This window comes from Sceloporus occidentalis, unplaced genomic scaffold (assembly GCF_023333645.1).
Source record: "Sceloporus occidentalis isolate IW3139 unplaced genomic scaffold, rSceOcc1.0.p SCAF_1, whole genome shotgun sequence".
NCBI lineage: Eukaryota > Metazoa > Chordata > Lepidosauria > Squamata > Phrynosomatidae > Sceloporus > Sceloporus occidentalis.
The window spans coordinates 177,142,397-177,164,160 of record NW_028316981.1 but is presented as its reverse complement, the minus strand read 5'-3'; the positions used below and the strand labels follow the sequence as shown (position 1 = coordinate 177,164,160).

The window sequence follows — 21,764 nt, the reverse complement described above, 5'->3', positions numbered from 1 at the left end:
ACTTTTGGGAAGGATAGCAGATGCACCCACAAGAGAGGAAGGCTAGCTTCGGAGGCTTCACTCAGATTGAACATCTGTCTGCCCAGAAGCCTAATGCTTTGTCACAGACCATCCTTGCAGTAGCTGCTGATACGAGGCCTTCCACCATTACCAGGCAGGGTGTGTGTGTGTGTGTGTGTGTGTGTAAATGTGCATAATTAGTGCAGCACAGAAATGTAACATTCTATTATGTGGATGGCAGGAGCAATGCAATGGCCTCGAGGAACCAAGGAGAAATCTGGTTTGCAGCAATGCAGAGACCACATCCAGTCTATAAGAAGGCAGTTTGGTTGAATACAGTGGATTTTACTGGACTGCAGGGATGATGTGGTGCAATGCAGAGGGCATGTGGACTTTTGTAAGCATTTTTAAAAAGCGAGGGTTATCATGGTAGTCCAAGTAGGATAACAATAAAAACTAAAGCAGGATAACACCTAGGGAGTTTACTTCGGCATCATCTTTGTGATCTAGGCTTGCTAAACAACTGCTTTAGTTTTGGTGCAGAATTGCAGTAGCAAGGCATGGGTGGCAAAGAGGGTTTGTTTGCAGTTTATAGTTCAGTGCTCTGCATTATGAAATCAGATCTTACTGGAACAGTAAGGGGCTGCCAAAGGGATTTTTGGTTGCTTGCCAATAGGAATCTTACTGGCTCAGCCAGAAGTCTGTCTCCTATCCTGGAGTGAACATAGGAGAATTTAAAGTAAAGGAGGTTGGGGAAACGGGTGACTTCTGTTGTCTCATTTTTCCTTCTTTATTTTTTTTTCAAAAGAAGCAATGTATTCTTCAGTGTCATGCTCAAAAGCACTTGGTCATTACTTTGATTTTTTTCTAAAAATAAAACTTTACAAAGTATCTTCCTGTTGGAATTAGAATACATTATTTGGTACTTATTATTATTATTAACTATTAATATGCTATCACATTTATTTATATCTTTTTTTGTCTTTTCCCCCAGTCTGGGACTCAAGGTGGCTTAGAAAAGTTGAAGCAGGTGTAGCTAAAAAAATTCACATCATGCAAAAGTTAAAAACACAGTCAGCCCTCTATATTCATGGATCCAAGTTTATCCACAGATATAACTATCCATGGCCCAAAGTATGTGTGTATGTGTACACACACACACACACACACACACACACACAGAGTCGCACCTTGGAACTCGTAGGGTTAAGAGCACAGGACCCCTGTGAAAGTGGAAAAACTGCAAATAACAAAAACACTATATTTTTACCTGAGAGTAGACCTCTCTAGGAATCTCTGGATCCTCCAGTGTAACTCTGTGGTCAACATCTGCCAGACACTGAGCATAGAATTGCACTGGAGGAGTTACAAATGCCTAGTGGAGTGTTCTCTCTAGGAATCTCCAGGTCCTTCAGTGCAACGTTTGGTTAAAGTTGACCATAGAGTTGCACTGGAGGACCTAGATATTCCTAGGGAGGACATATTAATAAAATCCGTAAATAATCAAATCTGCAAAAGTCAAAGCCACAAATGTGGAGGGATGAGTGTATATATAAATTCCAAAAAGCAAATCTTGATTTTGCCAGTTTATATAAGGGACACAATTTTACTATGACTGTATTCAACGGGACTTGAGCATCCATGGATTTTGGTATCCATGGGGGTCCTGGAACCAAAACCCAGTGGATACCAAGTATAACAAAACTGTAATTGAATTAAAAGCAGTTAAAAGCAAGACCATTAAAAAGAAAACAATGAACATTCTGACAGACCCTTTTCTGACTGACAAATCAGCCATCAAAGACCTGTTAAAAGAAAAGAGTCTTCAGATGCCAATGAAAGGATAACAGGGTCTAGCCTCTTTTGAAAGGATGTTCTAGAAGCTGGGAGCAGCCACTAAGAAGGCCCTTTTCCATGTTCCTACCAGCTGCCCCTTTGTGGGTAGTTGAATGAAGAGAAGAGTCTCCTCAGAAGACTTCAAAACACAGGAGGAGTCATAGGGGAAATTATGGTCCATCAGATGACCTGGGGTGCATCTATGTTGTAGAAACATTGTGGTTTGACCCTACTGTAGCTCCATCCTCTTGAATCCTGGGATTTGTAGTTTTACAAGCTCTTTAATCTTCTCTGCCAAAAGCTGGTTCCTCAACAAACTACAAATCTGTAGAACGGAATTATGACAGTTAAAGTGGTGTCAAACTGCATGATTTATACTGCGTAGATACAGCCCTGGACTCGCTTGTTCTCCCCAAATCAACCTAAAAAAAGACTTGTTTTCTTTATAGGAGAGGTGGGAAACTATTGGGGGGTCCCCTGAGGGGCATACAGACTGCCCCCCCCCCCCGTACCAAAACAACAACAATTTCTCACCTCCAAAGTGGCTGGAAGTCCACTTTTTCTTTTGAACAACTTGTATCCTGTGCAATGTAAAAAGGTGCTGAAGGACTATGTAGCCTGTTTGAACCACAACAACAGTCCACCCTTGGTCTAAGCAACTAGCTTTGTTCCCCTTTGTGCTGAGGGAAGGTGAGGGAGGGAGGCATTCTGTATCTATTTTGAGCCCCTCAGCCTGAGATGACAGAATTTTTGTGAAGCTGGAAAGGCCAACCATGGAAAGAAGAGGGCTCCAGGGCAGTGTGCTGCAATGCAGCAGTCACTATCTTTTACCAAGCACAGGCTGCTAGAGGATTATTTTGTTGTTGTTGTGCCTTCAGATCATTTCCAACCTATGGGGATCCTAAGGTGAACCTATCTTGGGATTTCTTTGGCAAGATTTGTTTAGAGGAGGTTTGCCATTGCCTTTCCCTGAGGCTGAGAGGATGTGATTTGTCCAAGATTAACCAGTGGGTTGCTCTTTGTTAAATATATCAAAACCAGGCTCCAGCCACACAGCTCAGAATGTCAGCTACTCTATGAATGATTAGTGCATTGGGATGGAAAGGGTCTTGGCCTGCTGCAAGGCAAGCAAGCATTTCACATCCTTTCACAATCCCATGGACAGCCCAGAACTGCAGGCAGCAAGCCTTGGTTGCAGCCACGCAACACCAGTTCCTGCAGTGTAGTTAGTGCATGCTGCAGCAACCTTGGTGGCATGCCAAAGATGCCTCTCCACCACAAATTGGGGCTGGTGCATGCACACACACACACCATAAGAAACAGCCTTCTCTAGGGAAGGAACTGAATCTAATTGAAGAATAGGGGTCGTGTGTGTCTCCCAGGTCAGGTCTTTGTCGAAAATTGAGACTGCAATGGTGCAGGACAGGTGGCCACGCTGTTGCAATGGGATGTTGTGGTTTCCCTCCGGGAAAGGAGAATATTATTAGGCAATGCACCAAGATGTTATCTAGAATGGTGCAGAGATGCACTTTAGAAGAAAGGAGCCTTTTGCGGCTCTGTCACTTTGCTAAAGAGAAGGGAGGGAGAGAGAGAGGAAGAAGAGGAGATAATGGACATCTCAGAATAGCAGACTGCGGTAACTTTCTGGAAGAACAACTGATGGCGCAGAACCTAAAAGGGGCTCAAGTAGTTTACAAAGGAAGAGTGGTTTTATTTTTTATGCAAAGGAATAATAATAATAATAATAATAATAATAATAATAATAATAATAATAATATAGTGGTAGTAGTAGTAGTAGTAGTAGTAATTTCTTACCTGCCTCTCCCCATGGATTGAGACGCAGAACAACAGTTAACAACATCAGTTAAAAAGACATCAGTTAAAACATGCATCACTTTAAAAGGACAAATAAGATGTGCACATATTAAAACAATCCTCACTTAAAATCCGTCATCTAAAATGCACAATTTAAAATGTCTCCAAGGAAAAGACTGCCCTCTCCCAAAGAGTGATGCTCACCACTTCTCTGGTAAAAGGAGTCCAGCTTCAGAGAATAACAGCAAAGGGGGGGGGGGGACGGGGACGTTGCTGATGCATATTGATCAGCCAGGGGCAGCAACTGCAATGAACCTTCTCTGGAAGTAGGAGGTTGTGGACCCCAAGCTCTGTATTAGCCAAAATGGTTGGGGAAGATGGTCTCTGCAGTCCACCCTTCCTGAGGAAGGCTGTTGTGCAGGGTGGCTTCCTTGTGTGTTAGCAGCCAGCCACTGAAGAATTCGCTTTGTTTGCTGGTTTGTGCTTTCACACTGAATGGAGAAGTCTTGAGGTTGCAGAAGCACAGACAGAAAGGGTTGTGATGCAGAGGAGGGTTTGTGTGTTGTGTGTGTGCTAAGGAGGAGCCATGGTGGTGGTTGTTTCAAGGCAGGGCACTGTGGCAGCAGAAAGAGAATGAGAGGGTTTGTTTTGCAAATGTCCTGCAGGGAATTCCTTTCCATCAGCTGCTGCTGGGCTTTTCAGCTTTCAGCTTAGGAGCTGTCCAGGCTCTGCTATAACTCATAAGGGATCTATAGTCTTGCATCAACTCTAAAGCTTGGGAAGGGGGGGAGGGAGAGAAAATATCCAGGATCTTATGATCTACAGAGAGAGAAAGACGGAGAGATGCTCAAGAGCTCCCTCCCGCTGCTTTGCCGCATGGCTAAAGCAATGCCCCCTCCCCCCCCCAGATAATCCTGGTGAGTCAGAAGGTTGCGGGGGTGTCTCCCTGATGCTCCAGATCCCCTGGGTTGTTTTTTTTGGAGGGGGGCACTTTTCATAATGAAGATGTGATGGAGACTAGGTTTCCAAAACCATGCCATTGCAGCATGCTAAAGAGATGGCGAATGTATAGTAACCCCTACAACAATTGTAGCTACTACAATGGATTTAAACTTAATCTTTCAATCTCTCTAGAATCCTATTCTTTGAGAAATAGTGGGGGTGGGGGGGGGGGGAGGAAAAAGCACAGTCCATTTACCTGGCCATTCTCAGAGCCCACCCTTGGCCCAAGAAAGGAAACCCTTTGCAAAGGACGGAAACAGAAGCAGAGAGCTGTAGTCATTTTGTTTCATGAAGAAAGGTTGCGGGGTGGGGAGCTGAAACGTCCTGGAAGTCTTGTAGATCCAAATCCATTTGGAGAATTGGGTGGCCAGATGCAAAAGAGGAGGGGGTACCTGCAATAGCTGCAGAGATCAGAGAATTTCAGCAGGTGCAGCTTTATCATGAAAAGATGTGTGTGTGTGTGTGTGTGTGTGTGTGTGTTTCCAAGTCATCTGTTGACATGTGGAGACCCCATGAATTTCATAGGGTTTTCTTAGGCAAGAAGTTTTCTTTGGCAAGATGTACCCAGAGGTATTTTGCCTTTGCCTTCTACTGAAATATAGCCTATAGCTCCTGGTCTCCCATTCAAGAACTAACCAGGCCTGACCTTGTTTGGTATCCAAGATCAGGTGGGATCTAGTGCCTTCAGAGAATTTAGGCCACTCCATGCCAAGCTATCCCTGTTGAAATTCAATATAATGTATACTCAGAAGTAGGAGTGGGCAAAACTCAAGTCTTGTGGGGGTTACAAATTACTAGAGCCCACCAGCCAGAGCCTGTAGCAAAGATAAATAGATAGCTAGAGAGACAGACAGTCACAAACACACACACATGCATGTATGTATGCACACACACTCATTCACATTAAGTGAGTTCTGACCCCAAGAATAGCAACCATCACCATCATTGAGTACCAAAATAATCTGAGTACCCAACCTGAAGAGAGCTCATGATCTTTCCACACAGAAAATTCACTTCTTGTTACACTCCTTCTTCTTGCTCCCCTTATTTCAGTTGTATGCACTTTGGGATAGGAGCTGTCATTTTGTGCCAGTGTTGTTAAATGAATGGGAGCCAGAAATCCATGCTAAAAGTCCTCACTCTGTAAAAACATAGTACTGCATACAGTGAATAATAACATAGTGATTACCATGAGAGCCAGTGTTCCCTAGTGGTTTGAGTGTTGGACTATGACTCTGGATACCAGGGTTTGATTCCTGCTGGGCCATGGAAACCCACTGGGTGACCTTGGGTAAGTCACACTATCTCAGCCTCAGGGGTTGGCATTGGCAAACCTCCTTTGAACAAATCTTCCCAAGAAAATCCCATGATAGGTTTGTTTTTACCATGAAGACAATGGCAAGATAATAAATATTATGAAATAGTTCAAAGCATAAATATGTCAAGGAAAGGGTAAACACAGAAGACCCTATTGACCAAATGAAGAGATGGCATACCCTCCAAAATTTCATGGATGAAAATGGGGACACATGTGGCCAAGCAACATCAGAGAATGGTCAAGATGACAAAGTTATTAATGAGAACACAGAAGCCAGGAGAGATCTCAGCAGATTGCTTTTGCCTGAGCCTACTGGGAAGGGCAAGATCTTGTTCTTGCTCCTGAATTCTGGCTGAGCTAACTGAGTGCACACAACTTTTGCACTTTCAACTCACTTTGCAGCAGTGGAATTAAACAGAGAATGAAGGGGGAAAGTGGGAGGAGGAGAGAGAAACTGGGACTTTTTAAAAGTAGCTGAAAAAGTGGGAAGACAGAGGATTAACCAGATCTGTCCCTGACAATTTGGGACAATTGGAGATTAAGTGGTTTAGGGAGGAGGGTGGCTGGGTTATCATTGGCATCAGTACATACTGGCATCATGGTTCAATAGGTCTTGCTGAAATTCATGGGACGGGCACATTTCAAACCTATTTGAGGTTTCATCTGACTCATCCCATTTCCCTTTATTGAGGTTTTCTTCTAAATTGTTTCTCCTTGCAGTATGCACTTTCTCTTTCTCTCTGCTGCAATTGCTGCTTTGTGCCTGTCCCTTCTGGGCATTTGGTTGCTGAGCAGAATGAATTATAAGTGGAGGAAACAGCTCATTATTTTTAGCGATTGTGTCTAGACTCCCTCGGAGCAGGAAGCAAAATCCCATGCTGCCTGCTGCCCATTTTGGCCTACCCAGCTTGCCTGTTTTGCAGCAAGCCTAAATGTCAGGTGTGTGGCAGCAGAGGGCGCCACACTACGACAATATCGGAGGCATTTGCTACAGAGGGTATTGTGTGAATGGAATAAAAATGGGCTCGCTTGAGGCACTGCTTGCCAAAGGCTAGAATTTTAAAAAGAAGGGCTTGTTTAGGCCAGTTTCTCTGACTCTGGTGCTCTGCCCCTGGCCATCTGCTATGGTTGTGCCCAATTATTTCCCAATTTCTGCAGCAGTTGGCATCCCCAGTCTTTCAGGAGAAATGGAAGGAATACATAATTATTGGAATTCGCTAGCACAACCTCAGGATATGGCGATAGCCCACTACTGGGCCTGAAAAGGGAATTAAACAAATTCAGAATGTTACCCTTGAGCTCCAGTGGATCTTCTGTGTTAAGTCCTGGAGCCCTGGTGGTGCAGTGGTTAAATGCCGGTCCTGCAGCCACAAGGTTGTGAGTTTGATTCCAGGGGCTCCAAGGCTGACTCTGCCTTCCCTCCTTTCATAGGTTGGTAAAATGGGTACCCACCTTGTTGGGGGCAATTGCTTACAGATGGTAAACTGCTTAGAGAGTGCTGAGTTCACTATGAAGAGGTATAGACATATAAATGCTATTGCTATTGCTAAGCAGTCTACTCTGGATTGGCAGATGCAAGGAACAAACACGTAGGGGACCAAGGCCATCCCAAGACATTTTGCAACCTGCAACTAAGAGCAAATAACATTATACCCCAGGGATTCCCAAGTTGCTTCTAAGGGTCAACCCTGGCCTCTGGGTATGTTTTTACAAAACAAAACACATTATGTTGTATTAAAACACTCATCATCTTCATCCTCTCTTTTTGTAAACATTTTTAATATGTTGTTGTGGAAACTGTCTTGAGTCCTGGCCTGGGAGAAAGATGGCATATAAATAAAGTAAGTAAATAAATAAATAATAAACAAATAAATCCAGTCTAACTGAAACTGGTAACCATCTGAGTACAAGGAAAGCAACAGGAAAATAATGACTTAGTACTGATTGATACTTCCCAGGTGGTTTCAACTACATAGGAGAACTGGTGGTCCAATAATCTGGGGGTTAGGAGCTCCTTCAATCTAATCTCGGGGGTGCTGAGCCCTTGTCTCCCCTGTTCTGGAGTCTGTGGGGTCATCCATGTTATGTTATAAACCAGTTTGCAAACTGGTTTAAAATTGGGTTGTTTATACTGGCGCTGAGATTTTCCATCCCGAATTCAAGGGGTGCTATGTCAAATCCCCTTGACCCAGGTTTTCCAGGATCACTATTTCCTCCGTGTCTTTTCAATAGCATCAGGGTACTGCCAATGGGAACTTGCTCCCGATCCCATTCGGGACATCCAAGAGGAAGGGGTTAATGGGCAGAGGGTGGGCAGATGGGCAGAACATACTAGTCCCATCCCACAGGTAGTTTGGTGGCAAACAACATTTTTGTGCTTGCACTTAGTTGCCGGCTCTTAGTGGATTCTAATTTTCCTTAGTGGGCCCTTTAAACACCCACTCAGCTTTTTGATTGAGAACAGGCCCTGGAAAAAGAGGATGTGTCTTATCACCCTCCCTCAGCCAGCCAAAGGCACATGTGAAGGGATGGGGAAGGGCTGTGTGTACATGCATTCATACGTGCAAACCCTACTGGACAACCCTCCTGCTTGTTCTCTCACAAGGAGGAACGCACGTAAAGAAGGGCGCACTTAAAGAAGATCGTGCTCGCCCTATTTCCAAAACTCAGTCCCTTTTTTTCTTCTTTCCCCCTTTTTTCTCCTCCTCCTCTTCAGAAGAGGTTTTTTCCTTGCCTTCCCTTGAGATTAAGAGAGTAAGGTTGACCAGGGAGAATTCCGCCTCCCCCCCCCCCCCGAGAAGCTATCATGGGGGTTTCTTGTCAAGGGGTCCTCAGAGGGGCTTGCCATCGGCATCCTCCGACACTGATGGGGGGGAGGATTTGCCCGAACAGTGTGATGTAGATGCCCATGATTTGATTGGCACTTTAAAAAAACCCCAGAGAACAATTAAAACGGCGGCTCCATTTTAAATCGATACAAATGGTAATGTGAGCTTCAACAGGGTTAAATTGCCATGGAGAGATTCGATCAGGGTAAATGTAGTGGGAACTTTGATTTGGTGTTGCATCATCGACTCTCTCCGGATCAACTCGGCACAAAAACGTGAGTGTGAATGGGGCGTAAGTCTCCCCCCACCTCAGTCAAGATGCATAGTATCCAAGCTAGTTTGGCACATGAGGCACAAGGTACCTTAGGCGCATTACAGAACGCCCCAAAACGGCGCTCTGCCGGCACCGCTGGTTGCTGTGTCTGGGAACCGCAGCGGACAAACCACGCGATTCCCGGACACAACAAAAAGAAGCCACAACAAGCGGCTTCTTTTTGCGCCCCGGAAGTGGCGCCGCATGTCGCTAGTCATGCACTCGCGGCATTGCTTCTGCAGCATGACATGCGGATGCTAGGCGCCCACGATGTCAAGATGGAGGCGCCCGTGTAGAACGGGCGCTGCCATTTTGTCTGAACTGAGCGCGTACTAGGGTTAGGGGCATCCGGAAAGGAAGCCCCTTTTTAACCCTAGTATGCACTTGGCGCATACTTTTGGCCCGTGTGGAATGGGCCATAGACACCTTCCCTGGCCTCTGGCAGTAAAAAATTCAGTAGCAACAAAGTAAGCAAATAACAACTTACTGCCTTTTCATTGCATCCCAAATGTGCTGTCTGAAAGGGCTCCATCATCTTGTCTAATGACTGGGCCAACCCTGGCAGGTAATTGCTTGTGCTTTTAAGCTTTGCCTTTGAACTTCCAATGTCATCTTTCTCACTGCTGTTGGAAAAGAGACTAATAGATTAAATGGACCTTGGTTTTTGTCCAGTAAGGTATGCCTTTCCTTCCTTCTCTCTTTCTCTCTCTCTCTCTCTCTCCATTCTTTTCTTTTATATCCTGCCTTTCTCTCAGCAGGGGATCAAAGGCAGCATAAAACCATTAAAAAACCAACAATACAACAACAAAAAACTCTTATTACTAAAGTTAAAACACAATGTTAAAACCCACAAGTTTAAAATACAAGTTAAAAGCAGCTTTAAAACTCATATAAAACATTATAAATGTTATTATGTGCAATAGTGTAATGTTTCCCTATGTTATTTTTGCGTACCTTGCAGAGGAGGACTAATGTGACCCAAATTAATATTTAAAAGGAAGGGTGCTTGGTTGGTTGGAGAAAGGACTCCCATTTAAAAATGTACTCCTGGAATTGGCTATTTAGACCATATTTGCTTCTTTTGCTACTTGCATAGAGTGTCTTGTCTGTTTAGAGAGCAATGGATATATCTGGTATATTGCAGGTCAACAGGAGTTGCTTGGTGGGGTAGCTGTAACCTTTCTGAAAAGGAAGATGAGGTGATTGTCTCTGGTGGCAGATGCTGAATGCCATTTGCCAGAATGGGAGAGAGACATTTTTGACCTTCATTTATTTCATTTCAGTTAATTTCATTGATATGCCACCTTTATCCTGGAGTGAATTAGTGCACCCAAAGAATCAGCTGACAATTAAAAACAAACCAGAACGCCGAGAATAACATTTAAAACAGAATTAAAAACGGTCACATTAAAACCGTAACTATAAATCAGTACAAAAGTGTACAAAAGTTTAAAAATAAAGTGTACACCCCCAGAGGAATTTTCACGCTAAATGCCTACTTGAACAAAAGGATCTTTACCTGCCAGTAAAAGTAGAGCAGGGAGGGGGCCAGTCTACCTTCCCATGGAAAGGAATTTGACAGGGTAGGAGCAGCCACTGAGAAGGCCCTGTTTCCCATGCTCTAACCAAAAAACTCTGGAATGATGGTGAGACCAAGAGAAATCCTAGAATCCTAAAACTCTTCTGGCGGGTTTCTACATAGAGACCTATGAAGTGCCATCCATTGTGACAGACTGCTATACAAACCCTGTTGAGTACTACTTGCACTCAGCCTCTTTGCACTGAAGCTTGTGCAGGTGAACTTCCGAAGGTTATTTGCTGTGTGTCATGTTAACCTGGGAGTAGGCATGCTGGGCCTATTTCCACAAATTGCAGAGGCATAAAGTACATGAAAATGGTAGCAGAAAAGAAAAGTGATGGTAGGAAATAAATAAAGTCAAGCTCCTTGATTGGATTCAGCCTTGCTCCATGGTAGCAGTTGCCCCCCAACAGATTCCTTTCCGGCATAAAGGGTGGAAAATTCTTCCCTACACTTACCTTTAATGGGAAGGGGACATGGATTTTCTGCCACAGGCATTGAATTGGCTTACTCATTGCAAGTGAGTTGGAGTTCAGTGCTGAAGAGATAATTTGTACGACCACATTTTATACAACAATAAAAAAAAGGCGAGGGAAGAGATGCATTTTCGAGGAACAAAACGCTGGGATTTGATCATACGATGTCTGCATGACTAAAACGCTGTTAGGATAAAAGATGCCTGGTTCTTTGGAAACAAATGAGTAACTACTGCACATTGATTACACCAAGCCATTTTTATCTTCTGCATAAAACCTTTCTGTCATTGTAAGAGAGTGAGTTGCACAAGCTTGGAGGGAAGCTATGTTATGTATGCCCTCTTGTGCGGTGAACAATCTGGAGGACAGGCAGGTTCTATTTGAAATGCTAGTACAGTATTTTAGAGCAATTGGGATTACCTGTGTCTAGATAAGGGGCTGACTGGGGCAGAAAATCCTTTAGCAACAAAATACTTACACAGGTTCTGTGTCACAGACCAGTGAAGTGTAGCACAGATTTGGTCTGAGTCATAAACCCAGAGATTAAGGTGATTTTAAGAGTCTCTGAGTCAATATTGTTTCTCATTTCCCACCCACTCCCTTTTTGTCTCCGCAGGGCAAAGTATTTCAAGGGCAAGAAACTCCATGGGGAGATGGACATCAAAGTTGAACAAGTAAGTCTGTGCCCAAGTGATCGCGACTCTTGGACTTGAATCAAGAACCTTATGGGTTAAAACTTGAACTTCCCTATTGAGCTGACCTTCTTCAAACACTGCAAAGTATATACAATGTATTTTGATCTGTATGCAGTGCTGACCAGTTTTGAAGAGCAGCTGCTTATCATGGCACTATTTTATCTACAGCTCTAATAACATTTTATAGATGGAAGCCAGTTGTGTTGATCTATATCAACAAAGCAATTAGGGTAGTACTACTGGTTCATGAGCCATCAGTCACTGGTCCTTGGAGAGTTTCCAGGAGGGAAGAAACAATTAGAACCAATAGGCACAAATATGGTACCAATCTCTGGCACAATGGGAGGAAAATTGTTGTTCTCCAACATCGGAAAGCTTAAGAAGCACTGGATTAGAAGATTTCATGTCTGCTGTGGTGTGGTGGTTTGAGCGTTGGACTACAACCCTGGAGACCAGCGTCTGAATTCCTGCTCAGCCATGAAAGCCCACTTTGGGCAAGTCACACTCTGGTTGCATCTGTACTGCAGAAATAATGCAGTTTGACACCATTTAATAACTGCCATGGCTCAATGCTGTGGGATCCTGGAATTTGTAGTTTGTTGTGTTTTTCTATTATAAGGAAATCACGCTGACTTGTTCTGTTTTTAATAAATCAATTAAAACTACCTCGGTTCCTTCTTAACATTAAGTCATTGGGTTATTATACCCCTAAGCCTTTGATAACTTGTTTTACAATATTACAGTATGGATATATTACGATATATTTCACAAAATTACTCAAAACTGCCCATTTCCTTTTTCAGTAGTTTATTATTGGTTCCCAGACTATCCCCCCCCACCTGAGATTTATTGTTAATTAAATAAGTGAACTTGTCCAACGCTATCATGTCTGCTAACTTTATTATCGAGTCATCTATTGATGGTATTTCTTTGCTTTGATTGCTCAGCTTTTACATGCGCTAAGCCAAAATCTGTGACGGAGGAAGCTCCAGTTCTGAACCCTGCAAAAGGGTGTTAATATTACTATATTGTTTTTTTAAGAGGGAGGAAACCCTGGCCTTGGGCTGACCCCCATGATTATGGCTTAAATTTCTGTCACTTCTTCCCTTGCTTCCCTCTGACGAGTGGCTGAGCCAAGGGCAACTCATGATGTGGTTTTTCTGGTTGAGGGGCAATTATGTAACTTATGTAACTCAGGAAGGGGATTCTGCGTAGCTGAAAAAAAATGCACACAGGAATTGCAGTGAGATGCGGAAGTGAAACAAAAAGCAAAGGAAATGGCTTAGGTCAGCTCCTTGCTTGCTTGTCTGCCTTCTGAAAATGTTTTTCACATTCATTTGGCTGCGATTTTAAAAAAATTAGCATTAGTTATATAAAAACAAACATACAGAATTGATAAAGCCCATAGGAAACAAATAGACACAAAAGCTGATTAGGAATGGACATTTAAAAATGTGTGTAACAAATCTGAGCAGTAATTATATCCAGAACAATTATGAGTAATTTTTTTGTATCTTTACAACCCATGATAAACAGTTGATCTCCAGAATTTAGAGATTGCTTGGATCTTAATGCCAGCTTGTCTTGCTGGGAACGTCTGTGTTTTGCAGAGGATTTAGCAGAGTGTTTTGAGTGCCAGTTCAATGCATGCAGTGAATAGACCTCATTGTCATCCCACATGAATTGAAAACGTGACTTTTGGAAGGTGGGCTGCCAAAGAAAATCACTTGTGGTGGACAGTTTCTCTTTCAGGCAGAGTTTCTTTTTTTGTACCACAACATTTGGAGTAGCGTTTGCAAAATTTGCTTCTAGGGAAGATACTTCACCGCTATTATTGATCTCCTTGCTGGTGACCAACTCAGTAAGCTTCCATACCTGATGAAAACTGCAACATGTGTGGCCAAGCAATATCATAGTGTGGTCAAGATTTTAAAAGTTAATAATAATGAAGAACACACAAGATGGGAGAGGCTGCAGCAGTTTGCATTTGCCTGAGCCCACTGAGAAGGGCATGACTCTGCCCCCTCTTCTGCTGACTTAGGGGGGATACAGACTGGCGCTTTGTGTCGGCATGTGAGTGGAGGCATGGCGTAGCATCTGCACGCTTGATGCCATGACCCCGCCCCCATGGTACCATTTTGGCATGCACCCATTTACACAGTGCATGCCATGATGACACCACTGTGGCACAGTGCCCAAATGGCACAGTGCGGAAGAGGCATCATCGTGGCGCACTGGTACGCCTATGACGCCCCTTCCAGGCAGCTGCTTGGGGCAACTTCTTTTCGCCTTCTCCAGGGAGAGAATTGGTGCCACTGTGTGCGATTGCTGCGGCACTGATCTGGGGTTAAAAAGGAGGGGGGCTGTATGCCGCCCATCTGTATAGCCCCAATATTGAGTACAAACTACTTTGCACTTTGAACTAAGCTTGTTACAATGGAAGTAATCTCAAGAGGAGTAAAGGGAAGAGGGAAGAGAAACTGGGACATTTTAAACACAGCTTGAAAATTGGGAGTACAGAGGATTAAACATGTCTATGAGAGCCAGCATGGTGTAGTGGTTTGAGTTCTGGACTGCAGCTCTGGAGACTAGGGTTTGATTCCCCTCTCAGCCATGAAACTCACTGGGTGACATTGGGCAAGTCACGTGCTCTCATCTTCAGGAGAAGGCAATGGCAAACCTCTGAACGAACCTCAGCATAGGTTTGCATTAGAGTCACCATAAGTTGGAAATGACTTGAAAGCACACAAGAGCAGCACCAGCAGTGTCTGCCACATTGGAACAACTGGAAGATATAAGCTTCTGAGGAGCCTTAGGGCAATAGAGAAGGTATGGTTCTGGGGTGAGGCTTGTTTCTGGAATGTCACCCCATCTGGGTTTGGTTTCTGTTCACATTTCTGTCCTGTTGGCAATCTCCCTGTTTCATTTGTCTTCTGTGTTTGAACAGGAACATCTGGTTTCATCGAGGTACATGTAGTGGGTGGGATTGAGCAACACACCTCCCCCAAATTCCCCTTGAATTAACACATATCTACATTGTAAATAGTATTTATTATTCTCTTGAGACCTTCTCTGTCAATGTTCTACTTCATTCCAGACTTTGAAATCCAATCTCAGTGGGATTAAGCCTGTGTTGTTGTTGTTGTTGTTGTTGTTGTGTACCTTCAAGTTCTTTCTGACTTATGGCGACCCTAAGACAACCCTACCATGGGGGTTTCTTGGCAAGATTTGTTCATAGGAGGTTTGCCATTGCCTTCCTCTGAAGCTGAGAGCATGTGACTGACCCAAGGTCACCCAGTGCATTTCATGGCCAAGCTGTGAATTGAACCCTGGTCTCCAGAATCCTAGTCCAATGCTCAAAACTTGTTCTCCAGGATTTCTCAACTAGGCTTTCCTGGAACTCTAGGGTTTCATAATAGGTTGTGAAGGGTTGCACAAGAGACTGTGACTGTAAAACAGCAACAATGTTTTTTGAACTACAGATATGATACCTTTATGTAGATCTGTAAATTATCTGAAGGGTTCCTCTTGGGTACGAAAGGTTGAGAATGGTGACTGTGCTGGGTCCAAGAGGCCTCAAAACATGACCGGAAACATTGGCTTCATTCACACTCACGTTTTTGTGCTGGATCAGTTTGAATCCCTCCATCGATTCAATACCAAAGAGATGTTCAGATGATGCTTGCCATGACCGGAGCTCTCCATGATAATTTAACCCAATTCACGTTCACATTTAATTTGGAACTGATTCAAAATGGTGAGCGAGGCCAGCATTTTTAAAAAAACTGTGAGTCAAGTGATGCACATCCTGGCACTGTGAGGTATCGCAGATCTTGTTCAACAATAAACAGCAATTGCGCAATTTTTTAAAAAGCACTGTCACATGACATCCAGAAAAGATCCCCTCCATGCCACCCATAAATCCCTCATTCCAGCAACGATCCCATCAATGCCAGCCAAGATTCCCCCATGGCAGCAACGATCCCATCGATACAAACCATGAATCCATCCATGCCAGGAAAGACTCCCCCAAGCCATCCTACAATCCCCCCTGCAAAGCCACACAAATGCAATGTTGTGAAGAAACCATCAAAGTTTTTCCCCCAAAAAAATCACACCCCCTCTCCAGCTTCTCTGACCTCTGCCAACAGGAAAAAGGGAACAAATTCACTGGCAGAAGCAGAAAACAGCTGTGTAGTGATTTAAAGGGACCATTTGACAGTGCGGGAAGCTTGAATTCACAGGATTTAAAGAGCTGGTATCTTCGCCCATGGAACTGTGAGTGCTGGGGGGGGGGGGGAACAATGGCCAAGATGTGTGGGATGGGTATGTTCCATCCCTCTGCCCACCCTCTGCCTATTGCTGCTCTCTCCTGGAAGGTGTTCCCATTGGCGGCTCCCTAAAATATCCTGGTTCTTTTGAAAAGTCGCAGCAAATGTCTTGGTTTCAAAAGAACTGGGTTGAGGGGGATTTGTGCTCTCTCTCCCCCCCCCCCCCCCAAATTCAGGTAAGGAAAAACCGACACAAGTGTGAACCACCCCCTTTTAAACCAGTTTCCAAACCAGTTCAAAACCTTGTGTGGATGAGGCCATTGTTTATTATTCTGTCAGAATTTGGGAGGTTTGTCTGATTCATTTAGACTCAAAAGTCTAAATTTTAGAGGCCGATGTAAACTGTAGTTTCCTCAGTTTGTGCGTAAATCCAGCACTGGGACTACCAAGAGAGATGCTGCTCACCAGCTGTGTATTTGTGGCCTGATGATAAGCTCCTCCTGCTTTTTCTATTTCTAGGCTCATAAACTAGATTTATCCAGCCTTGTGCACTGTCATCATGTAGGATTGACATGAGCTGCATCTGGCTCACTGGATCATGAAATGGTCAAGCCAGGCTCAGAAACAATAATTGTGTTTTTTAAAAATAAAAACCTGGACAGGAGCACAATTAGGTCTTATACCCTGCCAGCAGTGAGTGGGAAAGGGTTTTAAAATCCTGTCTCCCAGAAATAAACCTTTGTGTTCAAAATAAAATATGGAAATTGCTAAATCTTGAGTATAAGGCCATGAACTATTTTTGAGGCCTGCGTTTGGGATGTTGTGCAGTTGGTGGGTGGATAATAGGGCTGAAAGTAAAATGAAAGATGGAGTGACATGACTTGGAATAGTTGGATAAAGCAGTGTATCTCATGCTATGTGATGTGAGGAATTGGCATTTTTTTCTCCTAATGTGCCAGAGACTGGTAATGTGTTTGGACCCATTGGCTGAAACCGTCCTCTTTGCTGGAAACTCTACAGTCTGATGGCTAATGGGTTGTGGACCAACAATGGATCACCATTTTGAGTAGTGCTTGACAGGTGGATACATTGCATCCAGAAACTCTCATTTTTTGGACGTAGTTATGGTAAGACTTATTGGGTCCAAGTTCCAGGACTTTCTGTTTAGCAGGAGTGATGCCATCATATGCCACCCTTTCATCGTCCCCTGTTGCCTCTGAGTGTAACAACAAAAATAAAATCTGAGATAAAATGTAGGCCTGTGAATCTAACATCATCACTTTTCTTCTCATGTGTGATTTTTAACATCTTTGTGTGATGAAGAAGCCAGTGAAGCTTCGAAGGCTTGCATGATATATTTTGTGCATTTTGGTTGGTCTGATAAAAGTATCATTACTTTGAGGATTCCTTCTGGAACACAGTTTGAAAGTCAGTGTACAGTTTCTGTGTGTGGCTGGTTTCATAGCACTGGGGCAGATTATCTTATCTGGCTTTCAGTCTTAATTTAGAAGAAGCTATACAAAGCACTTCTGACAGAGACCCAGCAACTTGGAGAATACTTTCAAACTCTGGACTAAACTTCAGAGCAGATATACTCTCCCAGTGATATGGGAGCCATGAGTGGTTTTTTCAGACAAGAAAATCTCTGCTTGCTCTTTCTGTCTCAGCAGAAAGAGTAAAATGGCAGCCGGCAGCTCTCTGTGTGATGTATGTATGTTCACTTCTTCGTCTTCTTGATGTCTCCCAGGCAGAGTTTGGTGACCTTAACTTGGTGGCTCATGCCAATGGCAACTTCTCTGTTGACATGGAGGTTATACGCAATGGTGTCAAGGTGGTCAGGTGAGTGGCAACATCTGATCTGTGCTTGTTTGCTGTGACTGCTTTAATTCATTTTTTTTTAAAATTATGAATCAATGTAATGGTAGAATAATGATGAAACATTAACACATTTCGTTGGAGTCACCATGTGCAGTCTGCTGGGCCTCTGCTACTAGGTAAATGGGTTTTAGAGTCCTAGTTAGCATCATGGCCAAACATTAACAGCTGTCCAATTTAGCAAAGAGTCTTCTGTTGCTAACCTACTTGTATAGTCCTCATAACTCAAAGGAGGAGATGGGTCATATTTGTTCACTTGATTTTCTTTGTTTACTTCTACACTATGTAACTCTTGGGAGTCCATCTTCCCTCTCATTTTGGAAGAGTGCACTCCAGCTCAGGATTCCCATGTGCCCAATGATTGGGAGTAGGGTGTGTGTGTGTGTGTGTGTGTGTGTGTGTGTGTGTATAAAATTGCATGCACCCGTCCCTATGGGACAAACAACAATGACATCAGTGTGGCGCAGCACCCAAACAGCACCACGCTGCACTGGTGTCATAATTGTGCACAAGTGTGCCAATGGCGCCTCATGCATGGCGCAAATAGAACCCACCAGGAGCGGGTTCTTTTTAGGCCTCATGGAGGCTGCAGCGTTCATCTGGGGGAGAAAGGGGTGGCCTCTGGCTGTCCCTTTCTCCCAATCTGTACAGCCCCTGGGCTTCAATGAAGGACCTTTTCATTTCTTTCAGTATTTGAGGAGCAGTGAGATCCAAGTGAAGTCTGGTTTGATTTCCTAATGCAAATGATACAAAAGTCAGGGGTATTTGAAATCTGGTGCTTTGTGCCTGGTTTTTCTTCTTAAAAAGCTTACTTACTGTATATATTCATGTTTAAGTCTAGAAACTTTAGTCAAAAAATTGACCAAAAAAAGCTGAGTCGACTTATCCATGGGTCAATGTATTTTAATTCTTATTTTAAAAAAGAAACCATCCTCCAGTGAAAGCCAAGAGTGTAGAAAACACTGACACCCCTGCCCCTTCCAGCCTTTTGTGTGAGTACAAACCATTGAGCCTGCTGGAATTCTGTAAGTTCTTTGGCATCAATCTTTTTGCTTCATCCTTTTTGCTTCATCCTTTGGATCCTTTGTAATATGCTGCTAAGTTTTGCCCTCGACTTATCCATGGGTCATATCAAAATCCATAATTTTGGCCCTAAAACCTGCCCTCGACTTATACATGAGGTCGACTTATAGTCAGGTATATGGTAATGTTCAGATTGATCTGACCTGCAGAAGACCTATTGTTCCTTCAATAGGAGCCAAAGGAGGGAAATAAGAGGCTCGTTCCAGACGGGCATAAAGTACGCACTCTGCGCATACTAGGGTTAGGAAGGGACGTCACTTCCTGATGCCCCGTACCCTAATACGCGCAGAGCACATAGAAAATGGCGGTGCCCTATACACATGGGTGCTGCCATGACAACATCACGACCGCGCCGCCTCTAAACGGGGCGGCATGGAAATGACATAGTGGGGACGCGTGAGGGTGCTTGGGGTGCCCTTTCCGCGGCCCCGGAAGGAGCTCCATTTCAGAGCTCCTTCCACAATTTGTGTTGCTGGCGCAGCCTCTACACGACTGCACCAGTGTCCCCGCCACCAAGGACACCCCTTCCCTGCGGCCTGGAAAGTGGCGGATCGGGGCCTCAGAGGCTGCCGCTGTGGCAGCTGAGGCCCTGATCCGGCGGGGAAAGGGCCAGTTACAGGCCACCCCAAATGGGAGGTCTGTAACGCGCCAGAGAAAGGAAGCACATGCAGCAAGAGAGGTCCCAGTTTTGATACTGGTATCTAGTAGATTGAGAACTGCAGATCTAGAAGCCAGGACTCTGGGATGCTTGTTACTGGCAGATGGTTTTGTGAGTGACTATGGAGGAGATGAATTTTTGTGGCTATTCATTCTCACTTTGCTTGTCCTAGGAGCCTGAAGCCTGACTTTGTGCTGATCCGCCAGCATGCCTTCAGCATGGCACGTGGTGGAGACCATCGAGGCATCGTGATTGGGCTGCAGTATGCAGGGGTGCCCAGCGTCAATTCCCTACACTCAGTGTACAATTTTTGTGACAAGCCCTGGGTGGTGAGTGACAAGAGGGGATGGTTGTAAGATGACCAGAATCTCTGTAAATTTCCTTTTTGTGTGGGGGCAGGGAGTGGGGAACTTGTCAGGTGTTTTGTACTGGGAGGCAGGGACACAAAATGGAAGACTAACATGGTGTAGTGGTTGTGTGTTGGGCTATGACTCTGGAGGCCAGGATTTGAATACTTGCTTGGCCATAAAATCCAGTGGGTGACCTTGGGCATGTGACAGTCTCACAGGCACTGCCCTTGATAAAACTTGCCAAGAAAACCTTGTGATTTTGCTAAGAAAACCCTGTGAAGGCTCGCCTTAGTGTTGCCATAAACTGGAAACAACGCAAAGACACCCAACAACAACAAAGGCATATTTGGCTTACTTAATTCCCGAGGAGCTATCCATCACTTCCATGGTTTTTATACACATAGTATTTTAATTACTTGATGGAAATATTTTAAATCCCCCCTTCTTCCTTGCAGATACGACCATGTTATTTAAATAAATGCTCATAAGTATAATCCAAAATGCAATGATACCATGAAATACAAGAAAATGAGTTAAATAACAACATCATCATACTAAGAGAAGGCAGTAAATACAAATTGCAGACTCATTGTATCAACTAATGGAATTTTATGGGCAAACAAAAGTTGGATCTGATTCCTAAACAATTGGTTTGCTAGTATCAGTCACTTCAAGGGATGTAGCTAGAGGAAGGGCAAAATGAGGGCATCACTTTCCCCAAAACAATTCTGCTCCACAGTGAAATATTCCTTCAGTCTGTACATTTCTAATATCACAGTTAATTGAAAGATCAGTTGGGAATTTAGAAATACAGTTTAAGCATTTAAAGAGAAACAATGTGGTGTAGTGATTTGAGCCTCTTTGCCATGTAAGCTCACTCAGTGACCTTAGGCAAGGACTTTATCACACCGCCTCCAGTGCCCAACTTACCTCTTCAGAATTTGAGCCAAACTCCACAGTTACGCTGATTTTATCACACAGACTTTTCTCTCAAAACGGCTTCCTGTTCCCTCCAGTGTTAAATTCGGGCCCGTAGGTCACTTTGGTGGCCATTTTTTCCAATTCCAAAGCTTCCAATTTGGAAAAAATGGCCGCCAAAGTGACTTACAGGGCCCGAATTCAACACTGGAGGCAATCGGAAGCCGTTTTGAGGGAAAGCTCAGTGTAATACAATCAACATAACTTCCGAATATGGCTCAAATTAGGAAGACGTAAGTTGGGCACTGGAGGTGGTGTGATGAAGTCCCAAATCACACTCTCTCAGCCTCAGAGGAAGGCAAAGTCAATTCCCTCTCTGAAGAAGTTGTGCCAAGAAAACCTCATGATAGGGTTGCTATCAGGTGAAAACAATTTGAAGACATAAAGCAGCAACAGCAAATATAAAGATCTAAATCTAAATCAAAGTGACCAAGGGAATGTTAACACAGCAAATATAAGAGTTCTTATCACATTATGACAGTCCAATTAGGAGGTTACTAGGATGTGATGTTCTGTGACCAGACTGTCCCATTGGTAAAATGTGTGGATGAAGGCAGTGCTGGCCACTTAGACCTCAAGTGACTCCAAACTACACATCATCTCTTTCAAAGAGAGCACTGTTTTGTCAAGTACAGGCTGCATAATCAAATCCTAGTCATGAGAACCACCTGCCCAGCTGCTTCCACA

At 43.9% G+C, this 21,764-nt stretch overlaps 1 protein-coding gene across 2 annotated transcripts in view; it reads left to right on the top strand.

Annotated features, from left to right (window-relative positions):
• Positions 1-21,764, top strand: part of SYN1 (synapsin I) — a 123,534-nt gene that overhangs the window by 32,330 nt on the left and 69,440 nt on the right. For both annotated transcript variants that reach the window (XM_089483269.1, XM_089483261.1), the window contains exons 2-4: positions 11,784-11,841; positions 17,881-17,972; positions 19,922-20,078. In XM_089483269.1, the coding sequence (XP_089339395.1) occupies positions 11,784-11,841; positions 17,881-17,972; positions 19,922-20,078 (307 nt within the window). The remainder of the gene's footprint in view (positions 1-11,783; positions 11,842-17,880; positions 17,973-19,921; positions 20,079-21,764) is intronic.